We start from the raw sequence: 21,587 nt of genomic DNA, 5'->3' as shown, positions 1-21,587 counted from the left end.
ACATGAGATACAAAATTATTGTACTGATGTGTTTTGTATCAAGTGGGTGTTAAGTAATTGCATATCAGATTGAGCTGTTTTAATATGAGTTCTGATTATGGTCAGTTATTTTCTACAAGATGGAAATAAGGAGTTGAAACATACTCACACTTCCAAAATTTTGTATATGTAGCTGCTAATTAGTTTTCTCCTTTCTAGTGCATGGAAAAAAATGGGTGGTTGGATCTAAAAGAACCCTGTTAATATATTTTAAATCTACATTACATGTGTGCCTTTAATAATATTTTATATTTTTTTCTTTTCCAAGTATATAAAACAATTGATGTTTTTAAAAGTCATATAGCAGAGATTATGCAAACATGTTAGATAAAGACACAGGAAATTTTAAGCAGCCATGTAAGTTTTAGATGACTGAGACAATGTGTGCACTGTAAGAGTCGGTCCACTCGATGGGAATCCTTAAAATTTTATTGGATTAATTGGTCCACCTTTCTTCCAGTTTCAGGAATGTGTGAATAGGGATCCTGGGAGCCTAACTTTTTTATTGATTTGCCTGACATTTAAATACTGTGTAAACTGGTTTTACTGACACTTTACCAATAAAATCAGTTGGCCATGATGTAGGCATGTGAATGGAATAATTAGTAAGCAATACAGGTATTCAGAGATTTAGAAGTTAGCTGGGACATTTTTCATTTACCTTTACCATAGGTAGGTGGAGAACATAACGTGAACTGAAGCGTAATCACAAGGTGTTTCATATTTGTAAATATATTTTCATTCCTCATTTTAATACTGTTTTATCTTTGTATTTTTAATTATTTTAATGCTTTTTTCTATTCCCTGCTAGAGAAATTATTGTGTGTTCAATAATTGCTCAATTTACTGAAGTGCAGTTTTGAATTTTTGTTATCAAAACTATAAGTATTGTTTCCATACTCCTTTGTTACCCTATGTAATTGAGAATTGGAAATTCATTAAAATTTTAAGAAGAGAGAAAGAAAAAGCTCTAACCCATCTTTAATTTTTAATGTTAATATTACTTAACTTCTTCATTAACTACCTCTTCCTAACTTAAGGGGAAAGTAATTTATCTTGTTCCCGTTTAAAATTGTTTCATTGAATATTTTCATTTTCTGATTTCTGTGAATTAGGCAAGAGAAAATGAAATCAACTAATTATAAAATCCTGAAGCAATATGGTGGCCAGAAACAATAAAGAATAAGTGCTCCTACTTTTTCAGCTTTAAATGAACTAGTCTTTGAACTCATGTGGGGAAAATAGTACTGCATGTTCATAGGAATTAAAGGGTCTGGCAGATGTTTGTTTTGCAAATAGCTACAGTGTTTTGAGATGTTATTGCCCTTCAGCAGTGAGGGATATGTGCTGCCATGGAGTTGTCAGAATGAAAATGTGATCACTGCTCTGCTGTTTCATTGCAACTGCTGTCTCAATTTAAGCTTTCATAGGAAGCCCTAGAGAAGTCTGTACATCTCACATTACTGTGTCATTTTTAGGTTTATTTAACAGGATGTTTTTGTAAAACAGGTAAGAATGTTCAAGCACTTCTGAGAGGAAATTCAAGGGTGCTTCACCTCCAAACTATTCAGATAGGGAGAAGAGTTTACAAAAGCTCCTTGAAGCAGGGAGAATAAAGATATTTTGGGAGTTTCTGTTGCAACTGCTACTGTGTCTGCAGCAGTCTCATAATTCTTAAACTACCCACAAGCAGCTAAAACTTTCGAAAAATATTGTTAGCTGACAACTGCTAGTAAAATCTACATTTGTTTTACTATCATGGAGAATTTTGAGGGTTTTAATCTCTAGATCAGTTGTTTAAATTTATTTCAAGTTAGCATGAGCCATTTTATAAAGGCTGTTAAATTTAATCCAACATAACAAAGGTAGAGAACAGTATTTGGTAGAACCAAATTATTTTAAAATACTGGTGGTTTCCTGGTATATATTTCTCATAAGAGTGTTCATACACCAAAGAATGGAGCATGATTGATATATCTGGGAATGTAATTCAGAATCATGTAATGAGTAAAAATTTTCAGAATGTGAAGGGTTTGCCAATTTTAAAATATTTTAGGGCTGGAAGGCAGATGACTTTATTAGCCAGATAACTTCTGACCGATTTGGCATCAATAGTGATGATGCTGCCTCCATTTGAAAGCTCAAACTGTGTTTTTATTTTTTCATCTTCACATTGGTCAGTGCCTTTCATTCAGATCCTCTAGTTTAATCATTATGAACAAGCTAATTCCAGTGTATTAGCAGAGAGGTGAAAACCTCTTTATTCAGATACAGAAACCATTGATACTATTTTCTATTATTATAGTCTCTCTTTAGTTTCTCATGTGTTTTAAAAATAAATGGTTTTACACTTGGAAGGGTATATATTTCTGTTATGCTTGCACACTTCAATTTTATAGTTTTTCATAACATCTTTTTAGGTTTTGTATAATTATCAGGATATTAATAAAACACTTGAGGATCTTCCAGAATTTAAAACTTCATTTCAGTAATTCCTTGTTATATGTCTTGGATTTTATCATTCAAACAGTGAACAGGCATATATTTATATCAACTGCTTCAGTAGTCTAAAATTTCAGGTTGAGTGTTTATTTCTGGTGATTGTAATCCATTAATTGAAAATATGTGGCCAATGATACGATTATACTCTCTGGAGAAGCTTTCCAGCAGGTCTTTCTTGTGTTTGTGTGGTGTACTGCAAATTAAATTCTTTTAAAAAGGACTTTATTCACAGTAGGTCAGAATGGTTTTGTTCTGGAGTTGGTCAAAGTTACAACCATAAGAACAGCATGCAGGAATCAAAATTAACTTCTTGTTTTTGCAAAGACTGTGCAAACTGTAGAATATAAAGGAACATGAAAAGTTTGTGATGATATATCATCTTGATGTTTCTACATTCCTGGAAGAATTGTCATGTTGTGTAAATTACCCTTTTTAAAAATATTTTCAGAACCAGGCAGTATGTAGCTTTTTGAGAGAAGTGGAAGTAAGGGATTGGGGTGGGGGTGGGCAGTGCACATAGCAAGTTTAGCAGTTGCAGGATTGGGCTTAAAAATGATGATTTACAGTAGTATAACAAATGTGAAATGTAGTGATTTATGCCAATCATTGAACTTCCACAGGATGGCAGTGTTGTAACGGTTGCTTGGTACAGTAAATGATTTATGTTGTAGTGAATTCTTCAAAAATTAAGCTTGCTACAGGAAAAATGCATTTCAGTGACTTAAGAGGGCATAGATGAGTAGCTAGGCCAAGCTGTGTGATATAAGTGCTTGAAAGAATAGACCAAATGCTTGGAAATATCATCCCTGTCACTTCTGACTGGTTTGGAACTCAGTGCCCTGGGAGTATAATCCCTCCATGAGACCACATAGGTGCTATGGAAATGACACCACAGCTCAATGATGCACTCCCCAGAATCCTCCTGATCTCCTGGAGGTTAGTAAAGGGACTCTAAGAGAAGAGGGATCTCTTCATAAGATCCAGGCTATCTATAGCCAGATAATAGTATAGGATTTGTAGAAGTTAAAAAATCTGACAGGTGGATTATTGCTGTTTGCCACTGAAAGAACAGAACTTCATTTGGACTGGTTGGCTGGGTACTTCAAATGTAATCAGTCTCATGGCTTTTCCGATTTGATATTTTTATCTTTCTCTTCCATCTCTTCTTCACCCTGTAATATTGAGGACCAAAACTCCTTTCAAAATAAAGTATATGAAGGTTAATGTATGTGCAATAGGAACTCAATAATAATGTTAATATTAATATTAATGATGCTTTTGGCCTCTATTTTCTAGGGGGGTTATAAATCCCAAGGATTGATACGTATCAATACATATGCTTAATATTAATTTTTAATTGTATTGTTCTGTTTCTTGCATTCCCTCTGCTCTTGTGTTAAATAAAGAACAATGATGCCTGTTTGCATCTTCTAAAGAAGTAGTGGACTCTTACATGTTTTGCTTTTTTGAGGTCTGGTCCATTCAGTTTCTCCTCATGTAGAAAGCTTCCTATGTCACTTGTTATTTGAGAGCTCTTTCCACATCCATGACTCTCAAAACAGGATGGGAAGAGAACTTTTTTCAAGCTGGAGAATCTTAGATAAATGGCTTATTTTCCAAGGAGGAGAAAAAACAGTGCAATTAGAAAGAACATTACTCTGCTACATCCACTAAAATTAGTTGCAATAGACAGCTTTTTTTTTTATCAAAGAAAGAAAAAAAAATAATTAGGATGACTGAAATATTTAGCATAGTGCCATTCTGTTTTGCTGTCAGTGAAGTCAGGGAAGAAGATGGACTTCTCTTTGAAGATGGAGCCAAAGCGTTTTCAAATGTGTATTAATTTTGTTCCCATCTTTCTCTTCCCCTCTCCTAATATTTTTGTCTTCTAGCATATAGCACTTTCTACATTGTGGGGTTAATATTATCGATGCAGATACCTTTTGTGGGATTTCAGCCAATTAGAACAAGTGAACACATGGCAGCTGCAGGTAAGAAAATGAAACGTCTGCATCCAACAGCCTGCTTATCACAGGAAAACCTCAAACACTTGCAGCTTTGTTACCTTGTAGTAGAAAAAAACACAGGCTAACAAAGCAAATTGTTAAAGGAAGAGGTACAATTTTTAGTGTCTGTTGGGAAGTTTTCTTTCCAGTTGACACATTATCTTCTTTTCGTGTGAGCTAAGGGAGGTAAAATGCTTCCACAAGACTGGATTAATTAGCATTCTGACAAGCACTTCACACATTGATAATCTCTGCTGGTTTGCAATACAATGTTGCCTTTACACATTGTACAGTTGAAACATTCCTTATTTGTAACAGTTTTTTTCTGAATGATTTGGTTTTAGAGTTTATAGTCTTCTGAAATTTTTCAAAGCAGGCTAAATACAAATTATTTAAATTACTAATCAGGAGGGTGATTTTTAAATAACTGATTTCAATCTTGTTTGGGTTTTCTTGATTTCTTTAAGTTGATTTTTCAGTAGTTATTGGCAAACAGACATCTTCATCTCTTGACAGCAATAACCTCTGCTAACATTGAGTTTAACTGCATGCACTGTTTGATATAAATCAGTTTGTTATAGATTCCACAGGTTTTTTTCTTACATTCAGTCACTTACCAAAATGTATTGGGACAGTGATGAGACCATCACTAAAATTTAACACAAAAATACTTTCAAAATGGAGATTTGCAACAATCGGAATATGATGGAAAAATAAAAAAATTAGCAAGCCATATTTGGATTCTGAAGAATATTACATTTATTTAGTGAATAGAATTTCTGTCTTTCTCTAGGAGTTCAGAACTAGTGAATTTCATTATGTACTTCAAATTCTTTGTTAATTTGAAGAAAGATGATGCACTTTTGTTTTATATTAGTCCTCTGCCAGCCAGCATTGGATTTTCACTTTTGAAAGAATTCATCAATGAATTGATCTGATTATATACCGTGAAATGAAAAATAACTGAAATACCATATCCAAGTTCTGGGTTTAATGTTCAACTCTGACCAGCCTTTTTAAGGGTATCAGGTGTTCAGTTGACTTAATACTTACTTGGTTTAGTTTCTTCTTTCATTAATTTCTCCTGTTTTATTCAGTAGCTTAGTTTGCATGTATTGCTAATGTGTTAGCATTGTGTGTTGCCTGAAGTCGGTCTCTTAAGTTTTTACCACATCCAGCTAGGTATGTTAACCTGTATTCTTGCCATAATCAATGCAATCTGGTTTTCAGGTGATTCTGTCCTTTAGAATATTTTATCTCATTGGAAGTTCCCGTTTTTGCAAGAAAGTGTCATCCCTGTTACGTATTAAAGGTTGTTTGTCAGTACAAGAAGGTGATGTCTTACTACTTTCCAGATGTTAGGGTGTACCTTATGTTTATTTTTCCAATTCAAATATAGGCAAATATACTGGTTTTTTTAACAGCTGTACTGCTTTTGAGCATTTAAACAAGTACTTTCCTCTTTCCATAGGTGTCTTTGCACTCCTGCAGGCTTATGCATTTTTGCAGTATCTGAGAGACAGATTAACAAAGCAAGAATTTCAGACATTGTTCTTCTTGGGTGTCTCACTAGCTGCTGGTACTGTATTCCTGAGTGTCATCTATTTGACATACACAGGTAAATAAATGTGAAACTCATTTACCTTTACAGCTTGTAAGCCAGATGATCAACATTTGGTTTAGCCTAAAGTAGTTGTTTCAACATTTTGGACTATTTAATAGCAGTTTTATTTTTGTTACTTAGGATAGCATTATTCCAAAAGAATTCTTAGCATCTCTGTTTCAAAGTCTTTTAAAAACATGGTGGTTTGATTTGCTTTTCCATGCATAACTTAGCAAAGTTTTCAGACTGGCATATCAAAACAAAAATTGGCTTCTAATCTCAGCAGGCAGCCAAATACGTATTCTGTTGCAGTTCTTGGGAAGCGTTGATTTCATCTTCTGAAATTCAGTGATCAGTATCCCTGCTTCATCAGCTGGAACAGGCCTTGTTCCCTCAGCTTCCGACATGCTGTGCGATCCGGGTTCCTGTCCACTTCACAGCACTCTGATCTCTCGATTTCCTTAATAATCCTCTGGCAGAAGAGGGTGCCCACATCTGGACCCTTTATCCTAGGTGCAGCGTCTGGAAAAATGAGCTTCAGATTTTGGACTGAAGTCCTGCCTGACACAAGGCATGTCAGCTACTCTTTTCAATTCAGCACTGTTCCTTTTGGCCTCTGGGATATTTTTACTTTCTGTGAGCCACCATCTGGACCCTGATCCACTGTGTACTACCTCGAGCTTATCAGGACAGCCAGTTTTTAACCAGTCAAATGGTCCATTTGTCCTGTCCATTCTTCCTCAGCTATAAATGAGCAATGAGGGAAACATTTATCAATGTATTTCAGGAGGCTGTGTTCCATGGTCATTTCAGCAGCTCAGGTTACTGCCCTGTAGATTCCCACATATAACTTCCCACTTGCCTAGAGGTGCAGCAGTAGCCAGGCACCAGGCACCCTTATCACCCAGGTGAAGATGGTGCTTCGCTCTCATGTTGGCCAACTCTTCCAGCACCCTCAGGTGAAGGCTGTCTACATCCAGAGAAAATCACAGCCAGTAGTTCCCTTTCTGCTGACAGCTCCTTCTTCATGAGCGTGCAGTGGATTGGGAGCAGTGTTTTCAGCTGAAGACAGAAGAGAAAAATATGTCTCAAATTAGAACATTAACCACAATATTTAAATGTATCTAAATATTTAGATACTAAACTAAACCCTTCAATCAGATTATACTAGTTTGGAATGTAAGATAGAGGGAAGACTTACTGAGTTGTGCACAAAACTTGGGTAATAATGAAAGGATTTAACCTTCCCTTATTTCTCCTTGTCTGTATCTGACTTCAGGAGGAGCTGAAACAGTTGCAAAGAAAGTGGAAATAAAAATTTTAAAATCACCTAATAACTTCTAATAATAATTTATATATTTCATTTAGAATTACACCGTTTCTTTTCATCTTATCATATTTGACTTACCTAAAAGCTTTGTTTTATAAAATAATTTGTAAAGCTTATCAGCATGTCTAATAGCAGCTTTTATATACCATGCCACAAGTAGATTCACCCAGAGAGAAATAAGAGGAAACCAGCGTTTCATGTAGTGTTTGTGTTCTGGCTATATTGTTCCCAGTTTCCTGCTCTGACATTTCAGAAAAATGAAATACTTTCTTATCAATTATGTTTTCTCATATTCCTTCACAGAGTATAGTTTGCTATCTGTCATATTATTTGAGAAATATTTAGTATTGCATTGCTTTGACTTTTGGAACTGTGCGTGGTTTGATACTCAGATTGTACTTAACAAGTACAATGTGATCCTGTAAGTGTGTTCTAAAACCAGCTTGCTTCATGGTTGGTAGATTTTATGGCCTGCCTAATGCAGTAGGTATGGTTCACATATATTACAAGTTCAATGAAAATTTCTTTGGGTTTGTGTTAAAACTCGAGGGAGTAGAAAAATTATTGCGTTTAAAAACCTAGGCAGCAAAAAGGTTTTTCTTCCTCCTTCTCTTTTTCAGGTTATATTGCTCCTTGGAGTGGCAGATTTTATTCATTGTGGGACACTGGGTAAGTAAGGGCATAAGATTTAGATATCAGTAGCATTTTACTGAAAACTAATAATCATTTACTCTCCTCATCCCCAAATCCATTTAGTATTTTAGTTAAGGAGAATCAGTTCTCTAAAGAGAGCATTTGTAGTAGTTGTTTCATGATCTTTACAACCATTTCACTAATTCGTCTATGAAATTTCTTGCTTCTTTGCAAGTCTTTGCATATGTAATGATATATTTTTTTCTATATGAAACTGTAGTGTGTATGTCAGCATAAAATAACTGAAAGCTCTTCCAGCACTTCAGTACACATTTAAAAATTACTAAGAGCCTTGACTATTTTCACTGTGCAACATTGCACAAAATCACAAAAATGTTGCACATATGATCTTGCATGTTGCCTCTGTATTACGTTCATGCATCTATTTTGTATATACAGATGTCTACTTCGAACAATTGTTCTATTAATACCTGTTTTCACAGGTAAAAATCTTGTTAATCTTCTTTTTAGTTAACCTTTGAAAATACTATGTTGGATTCTTTAGTCAGCCCAGAGAAAAGAAATTAAATGGAAAGTGAAAATACTTAAAAGTGAAATTCAGTTGGTAGATCTTTTTTTTTAAGATTTGAAGCAAGGACAGAAAAACTTCAAAATTTGTGCAGTTCAGACTTTTTTTTTCAGGCTCCAAAATCCAGCTCATACAGGATTCTGTCTCAGCTCTATAATAAATGTAGTAGAACAGATGTCATGTAAAGAAGCCTGAGATTTACTTGAGGAATATATAGATGTTGTTCTTTGCCTGTCTGTATATATATAGAAATAGATATAGATATACACAAAGCATCAAACTTTTGAGGGCTTGTCTACATTAGAAAAACATATTGTGTTAAAACACAGAACACAGTTTTGAATGAGAACTAGATCTCAGTGAAGAAAAGGACATATGCTTGATACCTCACCATTCAATCATGGTAGCACCCTAGATTAGGTCCATATGTATAGTTGTCTGTAATATAGAGCACATTTTTGTCCTTGTCTGCACTGAGTGTTTGACATGTTGTTTAGATGACGTGTGTTTGCAAGTGTAGACAAGGCCTGATTTTTTTCAGCATCTGAAAGAATGTGTGTGCATCAGTAACTGATCTGGTATTTAATACTGTAACTTTCTTTACTAAGTTAAGGTGCTTCCATAGCTGTGTGTTTTCATTTTGGTGAATTTGGCTTCATATTTAACCGTGAACAAATGAAGCATCCATAATTTTCATTGTCTTAATTAGTATGGAAATAATTATTGTTTTAAATAAAACTGTACACCAAATGTTTCTTAGATACAGTAAGGTCTGGGGACTTCTTTGGTATAAGAGTTTTATGAGATTTCTGCTGATTAGGGCATTTGCCATTTAAAATTGAAATGTTCCTTTGAGATGAATTTCAGAATTCCTAATGTTTACAAGTTTTAATAATTTTATCTTTTCAAAATAATTTGAACTGAATTTTTTTTAAAAAAGGTATGCGAAAATTCACATCCCGATCATTGCCTCTGTGTCTGAGCATCAGCCTACAACATGGGTTTCCTTCTTTTTTGATCTGCATATTCTCGTGTGTACTTTCCCAGCAGGGCTGTGGTTCTGTATCAAAAACATCAATGATGAAAGAGTCTTTGGTAAGAGAAAATATTTTTAAATTATTTTGAAAAATATTGCCTTCAACTTGATTTTGCTTTGGTTTTATTTGCTCAAAGCTGATATGTGGCTTCTTCTAAAATATGGTTTAAAAGTGATGTATTTAAAGGTGATTATTAAGAGTTTCCTGCACCCAGCAGTCTTTAAAACAGTCTATAGAAGTGCAGAGGTTGCTGAAATGGTGATGGAGTGTAGTCCCAGGAGGTGGGATGCAGTCATTTGTTGTGTTCAGTTCTGCAGCTGGAGTTGCATGTTCTAGCAGGATACGGTTCCACAGTACAAGTCAGCCAGGAAAACAGCTCAGTGCAAAGGCAGGGTCCCTCTACTCTGGGTGTCTGGCACTCATCCCATCCCAAATGATTCAAAATACCTTTGCTTCCCAGGTTTTCTGCTATTTTGGTGAACACAATCTCTTGCTTTGGAACAAATGCTAGATAAGGCACAAGCCAAAATGGAAGTACGGGGTCTCCCTATGCCAGTGACAACTTATTTTTTTGTGCAAAGCTGTATTGTGAAAACCAGCTTCTGATTTTGAATGAGGCTTGTAAACAGTTGTAACCCATATGGGGGAGTGAAGATCACTCAAGTCTTGGACTTTTACAGGGACAGGAGGCTCCAGGCTAATTTAGCTGCCTCTTTGGCTACTGTGTATGGGCAGTAGGAATGTTTACTCTGAGGTAGTCTGTGCTGTGTGCCTTACAGTGAATGAGTGTCAAGACCAGTGCTGGGCAGCTTGCTTTCAGCCTCCGACTGAAGGCTGCTCCTTCCATTTAACACAGCATAAAGAGACGTATGAGTGAGGGTGCAGAGCCATACTCCCTCACCACAGTGTAGGAAATACTTACATGATGTAATATGATAGATCAGTGTCCCTTGATCTCTGTGGCAAATCTTTCACAAGAGGATATTGTTAAACTGTAGCAGACAAGGAGTCTACCACAAGGAAACCACTATTGGATATTCCCACTTAGTGTATACAGGATTGATTGGGGTTTTTTTTCCTTTCCAATAAATGTGTTCTTAATGTTTTGTAGTATTCTGAAAATCTTGGTTTATATTTTGTGGAAGACAAAGTGGAGGTAATACTAGTCAGGAATAGGGCTCACAATATCATGTTATTTATCTGTACAGAATTATAATGTAGACAAGCCCCCAATTTGTCCACAGGTACCTCTAACTGAAATCAGAATTTAATATTTACATGAAATTGTAACACTTCCTTTTGCTTTTTCAGTTCTAATGACTTGTTTGGTCTAGAGCTGACTTTTTTAATCAAATGAAGTTACCTGTAATTCCAGTAGTATTGTTGATGTGTAACATTAAATTTCACTAATAATATATCTTTTGACCCATTACTAATGAATATTGAAAATGGGGTTGTGTTATTGTTAACAGTTGTCAAAATGAATTTCAGGAAGGGTTTGAGGCTTCAAAGGGATAAGCATTAATTCAGCCGTATGTCTGTAAATTGAAAAGCAATGAAATGCAAGATGCACACTCAAGCCTTTATACACACAGATGCTCAACCCACTTTCAGAAGCAGTTTTATGGAGTGCATGTACGTGTGCAGTCAGAGTAACTATTATTTTCTAAGTGTCACCATTAGATGTGTTTCCTTGCAGTTGCTCTGTATGCAATCAGTGCTGTTTACTTTGCTGGAGTGATGGTTCGCCTGATGCTCACTTTGACTCCAGTGGTCTGTATGCTGTCAGCAATTGCTTTCTCCAATGTCTTTGAGCGTTATTTGGGTGATGATATGAAGAGGGAAAATCCACCAATAGAAGACAGCAGTGATGAGGATGACAAAAGGAATCCTGGCAACCTGTATGATAAGGTGAGGGGAGAAAGCAAGAGTTAAAAAACTTGGGTTCCAATCTCAAGGATGATAGAAGTTGCCATAACAGATACATTTGTGTTTGTTTAGGCAGGCAAAGTGAGGAAACATGTGTCTGAGCAGGAAAAAACAGAAGAAGGGCTGGGTCCCAATATCAAAAACATTGTGACTATGCTGATGCTGATGTTGTTGATGATGTTTGCTGTTCACTGTACCTGGGTAACCAGCAATGCATACTCCAGCCCCAGCGTGGTTCTCGCCTCCTATAACCATGATGGGTAAGTAAGGTCTACAGTCTGAAGTGATTGAAGGACAAATGCCTTTTTAACTGCCAATGCATTAGTAATTTGCTTTACCTTCTTTAAATAATTCCTTATTATATAAAGGAATTGTGACCAGAATAAAAAATTATTCATACTCTAATTTTCAAAAAAATACAACATTTTCTGAAATATTTAATGAAATATATAAAAATAATCCTACCTAAAGCCAATAAAAGTAATGGTTAAAAAAAAAGGCTTGGAGTCAACTGGGAAAACTTGTTTAAGAATATATATTTGACTGGAAATGCATTTAGTCATGTCTTCAAAAGCGGTTCAGCTTCTTGACATTCAGCTGTCAGAGTTCAAACTTACAACTGCTGGTGACAAAGTCCCTCAAAGGTAGCTGAACTCATAAGAAAACCCAGATTCACAATTATTTGTAAACCCAGACTTACCGTGGTGCAGTTAATTTGTTGGTAGTTTTTGTACAGGTGTAAATAAAATGAACTGTTTTCCAGCACTCGGAACATCCTGGATGACTTCAGAGAAGCCTATTACTGGCTCAGACAGAACACAGACGAGCATGCCAGAGTGATGTCGTGGTGGGATTATGGCTATCAGATAGCAGGAATGGCCAACCGGACAACCCTGGTTGATAACAACACTTGGAACAACAGCCACATTGCCTTGGTAAGGCTGGCAGTTTGCTGTGGAGCAGGAACACCAAAATGTTTACACTGCAGTGCAGTATGAAGTTGCAGACATCTCTTAGGGTGATTGATATTAAGGAGAGATTGCATAGAGGGAGAAACACAAACATGGAAGGAGCATACTTTTTTCATTTGTTAAAACTCAAGTACAGGGATCAATTTTGGTTCAGAGTTTTCATTTTGTTTACTTGAAGCTTCCAAAACTTCACTTCCACTTAAGTTTCTCTTCTTTTCTTTGGGGGAGGATAGACAAAACCTAAGGTAACCATTCCCCTTGGGATTATTGCTGTAACAGCTGGTACCTCTGCATTACTGGCCTATCAAAATAAGGATCTTCGCATTTCAGCAGTGTCACTGCTGAGTGGATTTTTGAATGGCATTTGAAAACTAACCACATGACTTGACAAATTTTCAGGCATCAGGGAACTCACAGGAAGTGATTGTTTATGACTAGCTGTGCAAGTGTAGCAGACTGAATGCAATTCTCTCTTCTCAAATTTGCAGATAGACAAAATGTCTGCACCTTTAATTGCTTTCACTTCTGAAGGATAAGTTTAAGCTTTGTACATGTGCTTAAGGCAGGGTGTAAGCATTGCCTGCAGTTACAGGGCACCGCATCGGGCAACTTGTGCTGCGCAATGACTCATCATCAATCACATTTCTTCCCAGAATGTTTTGCTACAAGGGCAGAATGGGGGAAGGGCTCAAGAAATCAGGATAGTTTTTTGTGTTCTTTCCGTCTTGTGTCAGTATACAGAGCACAGCTGTTGGACCAGATCTGCCAAAAAGCAGTGTACAAAGCCAACAAATTAATGAAGCTGTGCTTTGAGCAGAGTCCCCCAAAAAAATGTGTATTGGGGGAAGAGGGATCGCACATCCACACTTTTAAAAAGGCAGGAAACTCACATTCAGCTAGAAGGAAGCTTGGGAAATTGTGCTGATGGTGTATCAGTCTAATGACAGTCAACATGCATTGCCACATACTCTGAGGAGCTTGTAATTTGGTTATGGACCTGACAGCATTGGTGTGTTTCAATGGACACTCAGCTCTGATATCTCTGTGTGCCTCCCTCTGCTACAAGAGGTGGAAATGCACATACTGCATCCAAACTCACAGTTTCTACCAAGACAAAAGATGCATCTTGTGAATAGAGACTTGGAAGTCTTCTGTGTTGCCTAAGGACAGTAACCACACACTTTGCAGCAACTAGCAATAATGGTTTTCAATAAAGAATTCTCTCGAGTACGACTGCTGCATTGTCAAGTTACATTTTGGAATGAAGACACCATAAAGGCGGACCCAAGCAGTAAATGTGTGTTGTGGCCAATACCTGCACTTGTGCTGTAAATGAGGCATAGCCTGGAGATGTGTCCAGATGATTTTCTCCTGCACAGAGATGGAAATCTGGCAAATAACCTCACATTAATTAGGGTAATGGCCAAGAAGCTGAGGTTCTTGGTCTTTCGACAGCTTGCTGCTTAAGCTTAGTGTTCTCCAATTACATTCTTAGCTGAATGTCACCATGTCAGATGCAATATTATGTATATTGCAGTTACTCCCTTAGACTACAGCAATACCTTACTATGCCTTATGTACAAGAGCTTCAAGAGCAAACAAAACTGCTGAATTGTATGCCAGTTGCTGACCAAATTCTTTTAAGTGTGGGAAGTGACCAGGATACAAGAGGTGATGGATACAGCTCTGAGAAGTTTTATTCTGACATTTTCTCTGTGTAGATATACCTTGAATTCAGTGTTGAGGGTGCCTGTATGCTACTTAGTGAAATGCACACTGGCTGCTTCATTAATGAAGGACAGAGCTTTAGGAAAAAAAAGAAATCACATTGCAAATAATTTTTACACGTTGGGCAGTGTCTAAAGCTTTGAAAATAAATTTTAATTAGGTATTTTCTGCAACACTTAAGCTTTTGGTAATAAAGTTATGACTTGAAAAATATGTAGGTGTCCCAAAAGGAAAACCCTTGTTGCTACATTTCATATTCAAAATGCTCCTTTCAAAAGGCAGCATTCCTCTTACAGAGGAGAAAATAGTTTAGGTTAGGCTTTTGAGTTTCTAAATATTCACAACAAGTTTTCTTTATCTAGAATGAAAATGTTGGCTTTGGTTGACAAGTAGGTATTAGAGAATCACAGAACCACAGGCTGGAAGGGAACACAGTGGGTCACACCTGATCAAGCAGGATATCCCTAGAGCACATGGCACAGGATTCCAGGGCATTGGTCTGGCTGTATTGATCTGTGGTGCTGTTCAATAGGCAGCTGTTCAAAAATTTAAGGTGTTTTTGCAATGATACAGGTGGGAAAGGCAATGTCATCAAATGAGTCTGCAGCATACGAGATCATGAGAAGCCTGGATGTGGATTATGTTTTGATTATTTTTGGTGGTGTGATTGGCTACTCTGGTGATGATATTAATAAGTTCTTGTGGATGGTGAGAATAGCAGAGGGGGAACATCCCAAAGATATACGGGTAAGTGGAATCTCTACTTTTTGGTTTTTAAAAAAACTTTATATTATCACTTGTCTGGGAGTGGTCACTACACTGGAGGGAGATTACTACTCTATTGTTATTTTATGTGAAACATGTGCTGGGGTTGTTTTTCTAGATCAGTAGGAGTGCAGTGGCTTGTAGCCCAGTTTCTTTCAATGCTTTTGATTCTGAAAGCCTCAAAAGCTTTTCACGTTTTTGCATGAAACTAAAAGTAGGATTTTTTTTCTGTAATTCTTGTCTGTATGTCTCTCTGTGCATCATCACATGCTTGAAAAAAGTAGGAGCGTTCAGACTGTTTAAATACTACAAATTTCTTCAAACTCTGTAATAGCAGGAGATGAGTGAAAGTGTTAATATTGACTCATGTAGAGTTTAAGCTGTTCAAACACCTCTGAGATTGCAGAAGTCTGTAGTAATATTTTCTTAAGCCTAACAAAAACTCCTAGATATTGAGCACAGGCTTAAGGGAGTAGCCCATGTGCACACTTTCAATCTTGTACTTGAGATGAAAATGGCAGAATTTTTATTGTTTAAACATGGAGGAGGTTTATAGTGACCCTGCAGATCTCGTGTATTAACAATACAGTGTTTGTCACCATTCTAAAGAATAGAGGCCCAACTAAATTTTAAAGTTTGAGGTAACTTTTCCAGAACCACTTAGAGTGATGTGACAAAACTTTTAACAGCACAGAAGTACAGATTCAGGAAAACTGGTCCATTGGGGTCTCATTTACAAGCAGGTAATTTGCAACTATTTCACCTTTAATGAGCACCATCTCTTTCATTTTAAGGTTACCTTAAATCAGCTTTGAAACTGTACTAGCCAGTTGAGATTCTTAGGGGTCTTTGGGGGGGGAGGAATGAGAAAGTACCTTAAGATTTTAGTTTGCATTGATTCTTTGTCTTTTCTTTTCTTTTAAAAGGAAAGTGATTACTTTACCCCTCAGGGAGAATTCCGGGTAGACAAGGCAGGCTCTCCAACTTTGCTGAACTGCCTCATGTATAAAATGTCCTATTACAGATTTGGAGAGATGCAGGTTAGTGCTACAACTTCTTAACTGAAATGTGAGAAAACAAACACCATTTTGTTGTATTTTCTATCTTTTAAATTAAGCATTGCTTGTAGTAACAGAATCTGCAGTGAGAGTGAGCTTTACAAATTGAAACACATCCAGTCATGGTCTGCTGTTTATAACCTTTAGCAAAAAGCATTTCTGCTGTTAACCCACACTTGTACTTCATTTTTTGGTGTCCTTCACATTGCCCCAGATGAGTGTCTTGATTGCACTGTGCTGTGTGCTCACTAAAGCATCCAGTGTGATATTGCAGAGTGCTTTAGATTTGTTTGTTGTAATAGCAACACACCAGTGGAACAATTGACTGTTTAATGTCTGTCAGAAACTATGTGATTTCCATCCAAGTCACATCAGCGTATAAAACAACACTTACTACACTGTATAGTACGGGCAGCAGTTGTCACTCTCCTTTGGGAGTACCAAACTCATGGATGGAGCTAAACCTGCTTGGCTTTTGCCTTTTTTTCCTTTGTTGCCCTCACCAGGGGCCCTTCCTTCTGATGTATTAGCACAAGAGTCTCTTTTTCAGTGGATTTCACTTGTAACACAGTGGGGCCAAATTTAACTGAGAATTGTGAACTACTTCTGGATCGGATGGAAAACCTTGGCAGTGCAAATTGTTGCAGTATAGGCAGCAGGACAAAGCTCTGCTGAAAAACCACCACAGGCTGCTGCACCTCAGACTGTTCTTTGAGTTGTTTCATCTCTGAATGCAGACAGGGTAGTTTTGCTGAGACATTAAGTACTGTCTCCTGTGACAGCTGTAGGAATAAGAATGAATTTGTCCCTTAGGATCTCAAAGGTTTTCTGTGGTGTAGTAACCAATGCAAGAGAAGTGTTACCCTTTGACTTGGGCCAGTAGAAGGCATTGCCTTATAGTATGAAGTTTCACAGTTTGCAGTGATTGGTGTTCTGGGTTTTGTCTCAAACTAACATGCAACTTTAATTTTTATAGCTGGATTTTCGGACACCCCCAGGATTCGACCGTACACGCAATGCGGAGATAGGCAACAAAGACATTAAATTTAAACATCTGGAGGAAGCCTTTACCTCAGAGCATTGGCTTGTTAGAATATACAAGGTCAAACAACTAGACAACAGAGAGACACTGGATCATAAACCTAGAGTAACCAACATTGTACCGAAACAGAAGTATTTGTCAAAGAAGGTGGGTTCCCAGTGAAGTAACTGAAAGGGGTCAGGAGTTTATTTTTAACAGTCAATCACATAGCTGGTGAATTATATATTTCCACTAGCCAGAATGTTATGGATACTGTTCATGTTAGTGTCCAACCTCAGACCTGCCTGCTGGTAATAATTGTTAATTTACTGTCTGCTTAACTTAAAAGCATGTGAAGACACAAGGCTAGATTTTTTTTAGGCAGAATGCTAACTGGACATAGAGTGTGTCACTGGCTGTTACAACTCTTAAGTCTTCATGTAACTGGAAGTATAATCTCTAAAGTACATCAATTCATGTTTCAGTAACTATGGCTCACTAAGTAAATGTGGAAGTTGCTTTCTGACTTTGTTTGAAAGTAGTGATGCCTAGAAGTTTACAAATGGCAATTTTGTATTAAATAAATTAAATATGAAACTTTTGTTGATGGAACTTTAGTGTCTGTCTGCTTACTGCTTGAAGCCATCTTCACGGTTTTAAAGTGTTTGTTGTGCTGCCCTCCTTCAGCCTGTTAAGAAAGACCTCTTCCCAGGGGAGTTGGGGAGACTGTTAGCAGCCCCTCCTACACAACATCTGTTTACTATATTCAAATAGATGTTGCAAAAGGAACTCCAGAATCCTGTCTAACAAACTAGTATAGGCAGTAGACTTACTTTGTGTCATGGAAATACAAGTAAAGAACATTCTCTGCAAGTAGAGAATGTTAAATGTAAAGATGCTTATTTCTGTGATTTGATGGGAAGTATATAAAATAAGGCATTTGGGAGTTGCCACTGAAGCTAGACTTATCTTCAACTGATAAGCTTTATTGTGCCTGTCATACACTTAACACTGTAACTTTTGCTCTTAAGTAACAAGCAAGGCTGTATTTATCTATGATAGGTGCACTGACCCCATTTGAGCCTTGGATGTGTAGATTCTCTGTCTAGAAGCTGATGCAGTTTCTGGCGCATCACCAAGTGCTGCAGTGCAAACAGGCTCTACTTTCCAATAAGAAATCAGAGAACCAGTGGAGAGCATGGGGCAGGTGTCCAAACTAGGATTTCTTAAATACATACATTCCCAGGGCTCCTTAGCAGCCAAAGATTTTCAGCAGTTACTTCCCTACTGCAAATTCAGCCCATCTCCTATCATGTTAGGAATGACATTGCTCAAGTTCAGAGATACAATATGTGTCTGAATATTACATATTAGTTTGTATCTATCTCACTTTATTATAATCATGTTGTTGGCGTCCTGTTGACTAAATGCAGTTTTTTAAAATAATGATAGACCCTGCTGGTAAGCACAGCAAAGTGCAGCAAGGGTGGGAGCTGCCTCCTGGCAGGTGTGTGGAATGTACAATTCTACCTGCCACAAATTATGTACACAAATTTGAAGTTAATTTTACCTATGACCAAGACTAATATTCCCCCCCATTACTACCTTAAAAAAAAAAAAATCTAAAACATGCTGATAAAGGAATCTGCAGGAAGTGCTAACTAAGCACCTACAGGCCAACAGCAGAGTTTAGAAGACTAAAATGGGATTCTTCAGTTTTTTTCCTTTTATAACATGCTGGTTTGAGCAAATACGTCTACCTAACTTTTAAGAGAATCAAATATTGCATCCTTTGCACTAAGGTGTTTCCAAACAAAACTAACACTTAAACCAGTTCTGCTCTTTGGGCATATTAGAGTTTTATCACGTTGGTTAATTATTAATTCTGCCTCAGCACATGCTTTGAGAAAAATTTTACAGATCTGGTAGATAGGGTTACAAAAGCACATCCTGGGCAAAAGCAACTGTTGGGTAGGAATTAACAATCCCAACATTGAAAATAATAACTGGATAATGTCAACTTGAGGGTTTAGCATTTAAGCTCTTTAAAAATCAATCTAAAGCTCAGGCACTGAATGCACATCGTTAAACCGCGGTCAAAACTAAATCATTAACTAATACCTGTTATTCTGTTTTTCTTTTTAGACCTCCAAAAGGAAGCGTGGCTACATTAAGAATAAACTAATTTTAAAGAAAGGCAAGAGACCCAACAGGAAGACAGTTTAAACACACTGTTCTGATTGCTAATACGAAGCAGTTGTCCTTGAGATAACCAGTCTTTGCCTTTAGCTCAAATCATGTTTCACAGCAACATGAGGGTACAGAACCATCATTGGTCCAGATTATTGTACAAAATTTTCAGGCAATGTCTGATTAAAAATATTGGCTTATTGAGAACAGCTGTTTTAGATTTGTAATGTGAAGCAAGACAGAGCTGCTATCCAAGTCTAGCAGCATTTTTTTTATTGGTACATATTATCCTTCAAATCTGTTGAAAATTTGGACTGACTTTACCAAAGAACCCTGTAATTTGGTCCCTTGGCACATGCATTACTTGTCAATCTTTTCTGGAGAACACTGTTCAGCTGAATAGCAGCAGTATGAAAACTGGAATGGTGACATCTGAAAATGACTCTTTTTCAACAAGAAAGAGGTGGCAGAGCTCTCTCAAATTCAACTTTCAAAACAAGTTACTCCCATGATTTTTTTTCAGTGGTTCCTTTCAATGTCCTTTCACTCTTGCTGCAGGCTGGTTTTGAGCTGGAGTGTAAGAAGCAAAGCTGCAGTTTTCACAAGAGGTGACAGGACAGATTAATTGGACAAGCTGCTTTTGTTCAACACGGGATTGCAGTATTGCTGCCTTACACTGTCATTTCACAAGGTAGACAAGGCAAATCTTGCACACTGTAGATACAAGGGCTAAATTTGTAAACCTCCTGAAAGATCTGAAACGACAGTAATGAATGCTGTAACAACATACAACTGAGCACCATGGAGCTGCTAGTGCTTAAGAACAGAAATTAAACTATTTTAGGTGAATGTTTACATTGGTAAAGCAAGTATATAGCCTGGTTATTGGGGAAAAGAAGGTTGACAGGTATACAAAACCCCTTTTCTATGGCTATCAGAGGTAGAAGATTTGCAAACCTTTTCAGCCCTCACTGCCTTTCTGGCGAGGGTGGAAGTGTTCCTGTAAATCTGTTTCTCTGCATTTTTATTTAGAGTGCTTAAATCAATTGAAGAAATTCCTGCTCTAGTGCTATTTGCTTTGTCTGTCTTTTATACTGGTTTTGGTTTGGTTTTTTTTAAGTGGTGAAAACTGTCAGATTAAATGCACTAAAATATAAATGGAGACTGAACGTGTTCACTTTCCAGCTGTAAGGAAACTTTATACAGACTTGAAGTTTTTCATTTAATTAAAATGAAAGGGTTTTTTTGCAGTTTGTTTTCCTGCCACAGGTTGTAACTTTTTATAGAAACAAAACTTGCATCAATAACTTGATGTAAAATGCAGAATAGTATGTACCTTTCATGAAGAAAATGTAAATTTACAGTGTTCTGTGAGAATGTTACTGCTGACTTCTTTCCCAAGGTGTAGAATATTTTTTTGATTTATGAACTCATTTTTGACTCCAGTGGTTTATACAGACCAATACTACAGCTGCAACATTTTCACAAAGGTAATTAAATCTGGATTTCTGGCCCCTGTCGTTTGGAGATTTCATTTTATTTTGTTGCTTTAAAGCTCAATGCAGACCAGTTGTCAACTGTAGGGGAAAATAAAGTTAATTCAAGTTTTGTGTTAAGGCTCTTGTGTCAGTTTTGTTGTGATCAACTTGAAAACATGTTGCTTGCAGTCCTAGTCATTAATTGACATTGCAATTCTCTATTGCAAATCTTCTGACTTCACCAAGCTGCTGTAGTGAAGGCACAGCATATTCTTAAAATCCCTCCAGCTTAAACTAAGCCAAATCTAGGGCTTCTGCTGTGATGAAATGAAGGTGGCTGTCGTATTTCCAGGGAAGAGCTGCCTTCCACCACTCACATTGCAGCAACCACACATTGCAGCAACTCCTTCCAGCATCTGGAGCTCCTCAAGCTGCTACAGCTTCTCACCCACCAACAGAAGGGCTAATTGATTATGTGATGCAGGATTTCTAGTGCCATGTTGCTTCCAAGCCAATCTGCAACCTGCTTATGGATAAGAAATAAGGGGTCTAACATTTGGAAGAACACCTGAAAAGGCAGCAGGACAGAGGCTCCCAGTCAGTCTGTGGCTTGGCAGTAACTCAGCTTTGTTTTATTAAAAGAGAAAATATAAGGTTGCCCTCCCCTCTTCAGGCACTTTTACAGTTGGACAGACTGTCTTAAGCCTT

At 37.1% G+C, this 21,587-nt stretch overlaps 1 protein-coding gene across 1 annotated transcript in view; it reads left to right on the top strand.

Annotated features, from left to right (window-relative positions):
• Positions 1 to 21,017, top strand: part of STT3B (STT3 oligosaccharyltransferase complex catalytic subunit B) — a 51,815-nt gene extending 30,798 nt beyond the window's left edge. Inside the window, exons 6-16 of the mRNA XM_086850570.1 lie at positions 4,434 to 4,532; positions 6,019 to 6,165; positions 8,101 to 8,149; positions 9,643 to 9,797; positions 11,439 to 11,650; positions 11,741 to 11,928; positions 12,432 to 12,603; positions 14,941 to 15,114; positions 16,059 to 16,172; positions 17,167 to 17,379; positions 19,357 to 21,017. Coding sequence (XP_086706696.1) covers positions 4,434 to 4,532; positions 6,019 to 6,165; positions 8,101 to 8,149; positions 9,643 to 9,797; positions 11,439 to 11,650; positions 11,741 to 11,928; positions 12,432 to 12,603; positions 14,941 to 15,114; positions 16,059 to 16,172; positions 17,167 to 17,379; positions 19,357 to 19,437 — 1,604 coding nt within the window. The 3' untranslated portion in view covers positions 19,438 to 21,017. The remainder of the gene's footprint in view (positions 1 to 4,433; positions 4,533 to 6,018; positions 6,166 to 8,100; positions 8,150 to 9,642; positions 9,798 to 11,438; positions 11,651 to 11,740; positions 11,929 to 12,431; positions 12,604 to 14,940; positions 15,115 to 16,058; positions 16,173 to 17,166; positions 17,380 to 19,356) is intronic.
• The last annotated feature ends 570 nt before the right edge of the window (positions 21,018 to 21,587 follow it).

Source organism: Cyanistes caeruleus, chromosome 1 (assembly GCF_971803275.1).
Source record: "Cyanistes caeruleus chromosome 1, bCyaCae1.hap1.1, whole genome shotgun sequence".
Classification (NCBI taxonomy): Eukaryota; Metazoa; Chordata; class Aves; order Passeriformes; family Paridae; genus Cyanistes; species Cyanistes caeruleus.
The sequence above is the reverse complement of the archived record's forward strand: the minus strand, read 5'-3'. Positions and strand labels throughout refer to the sequence as shown.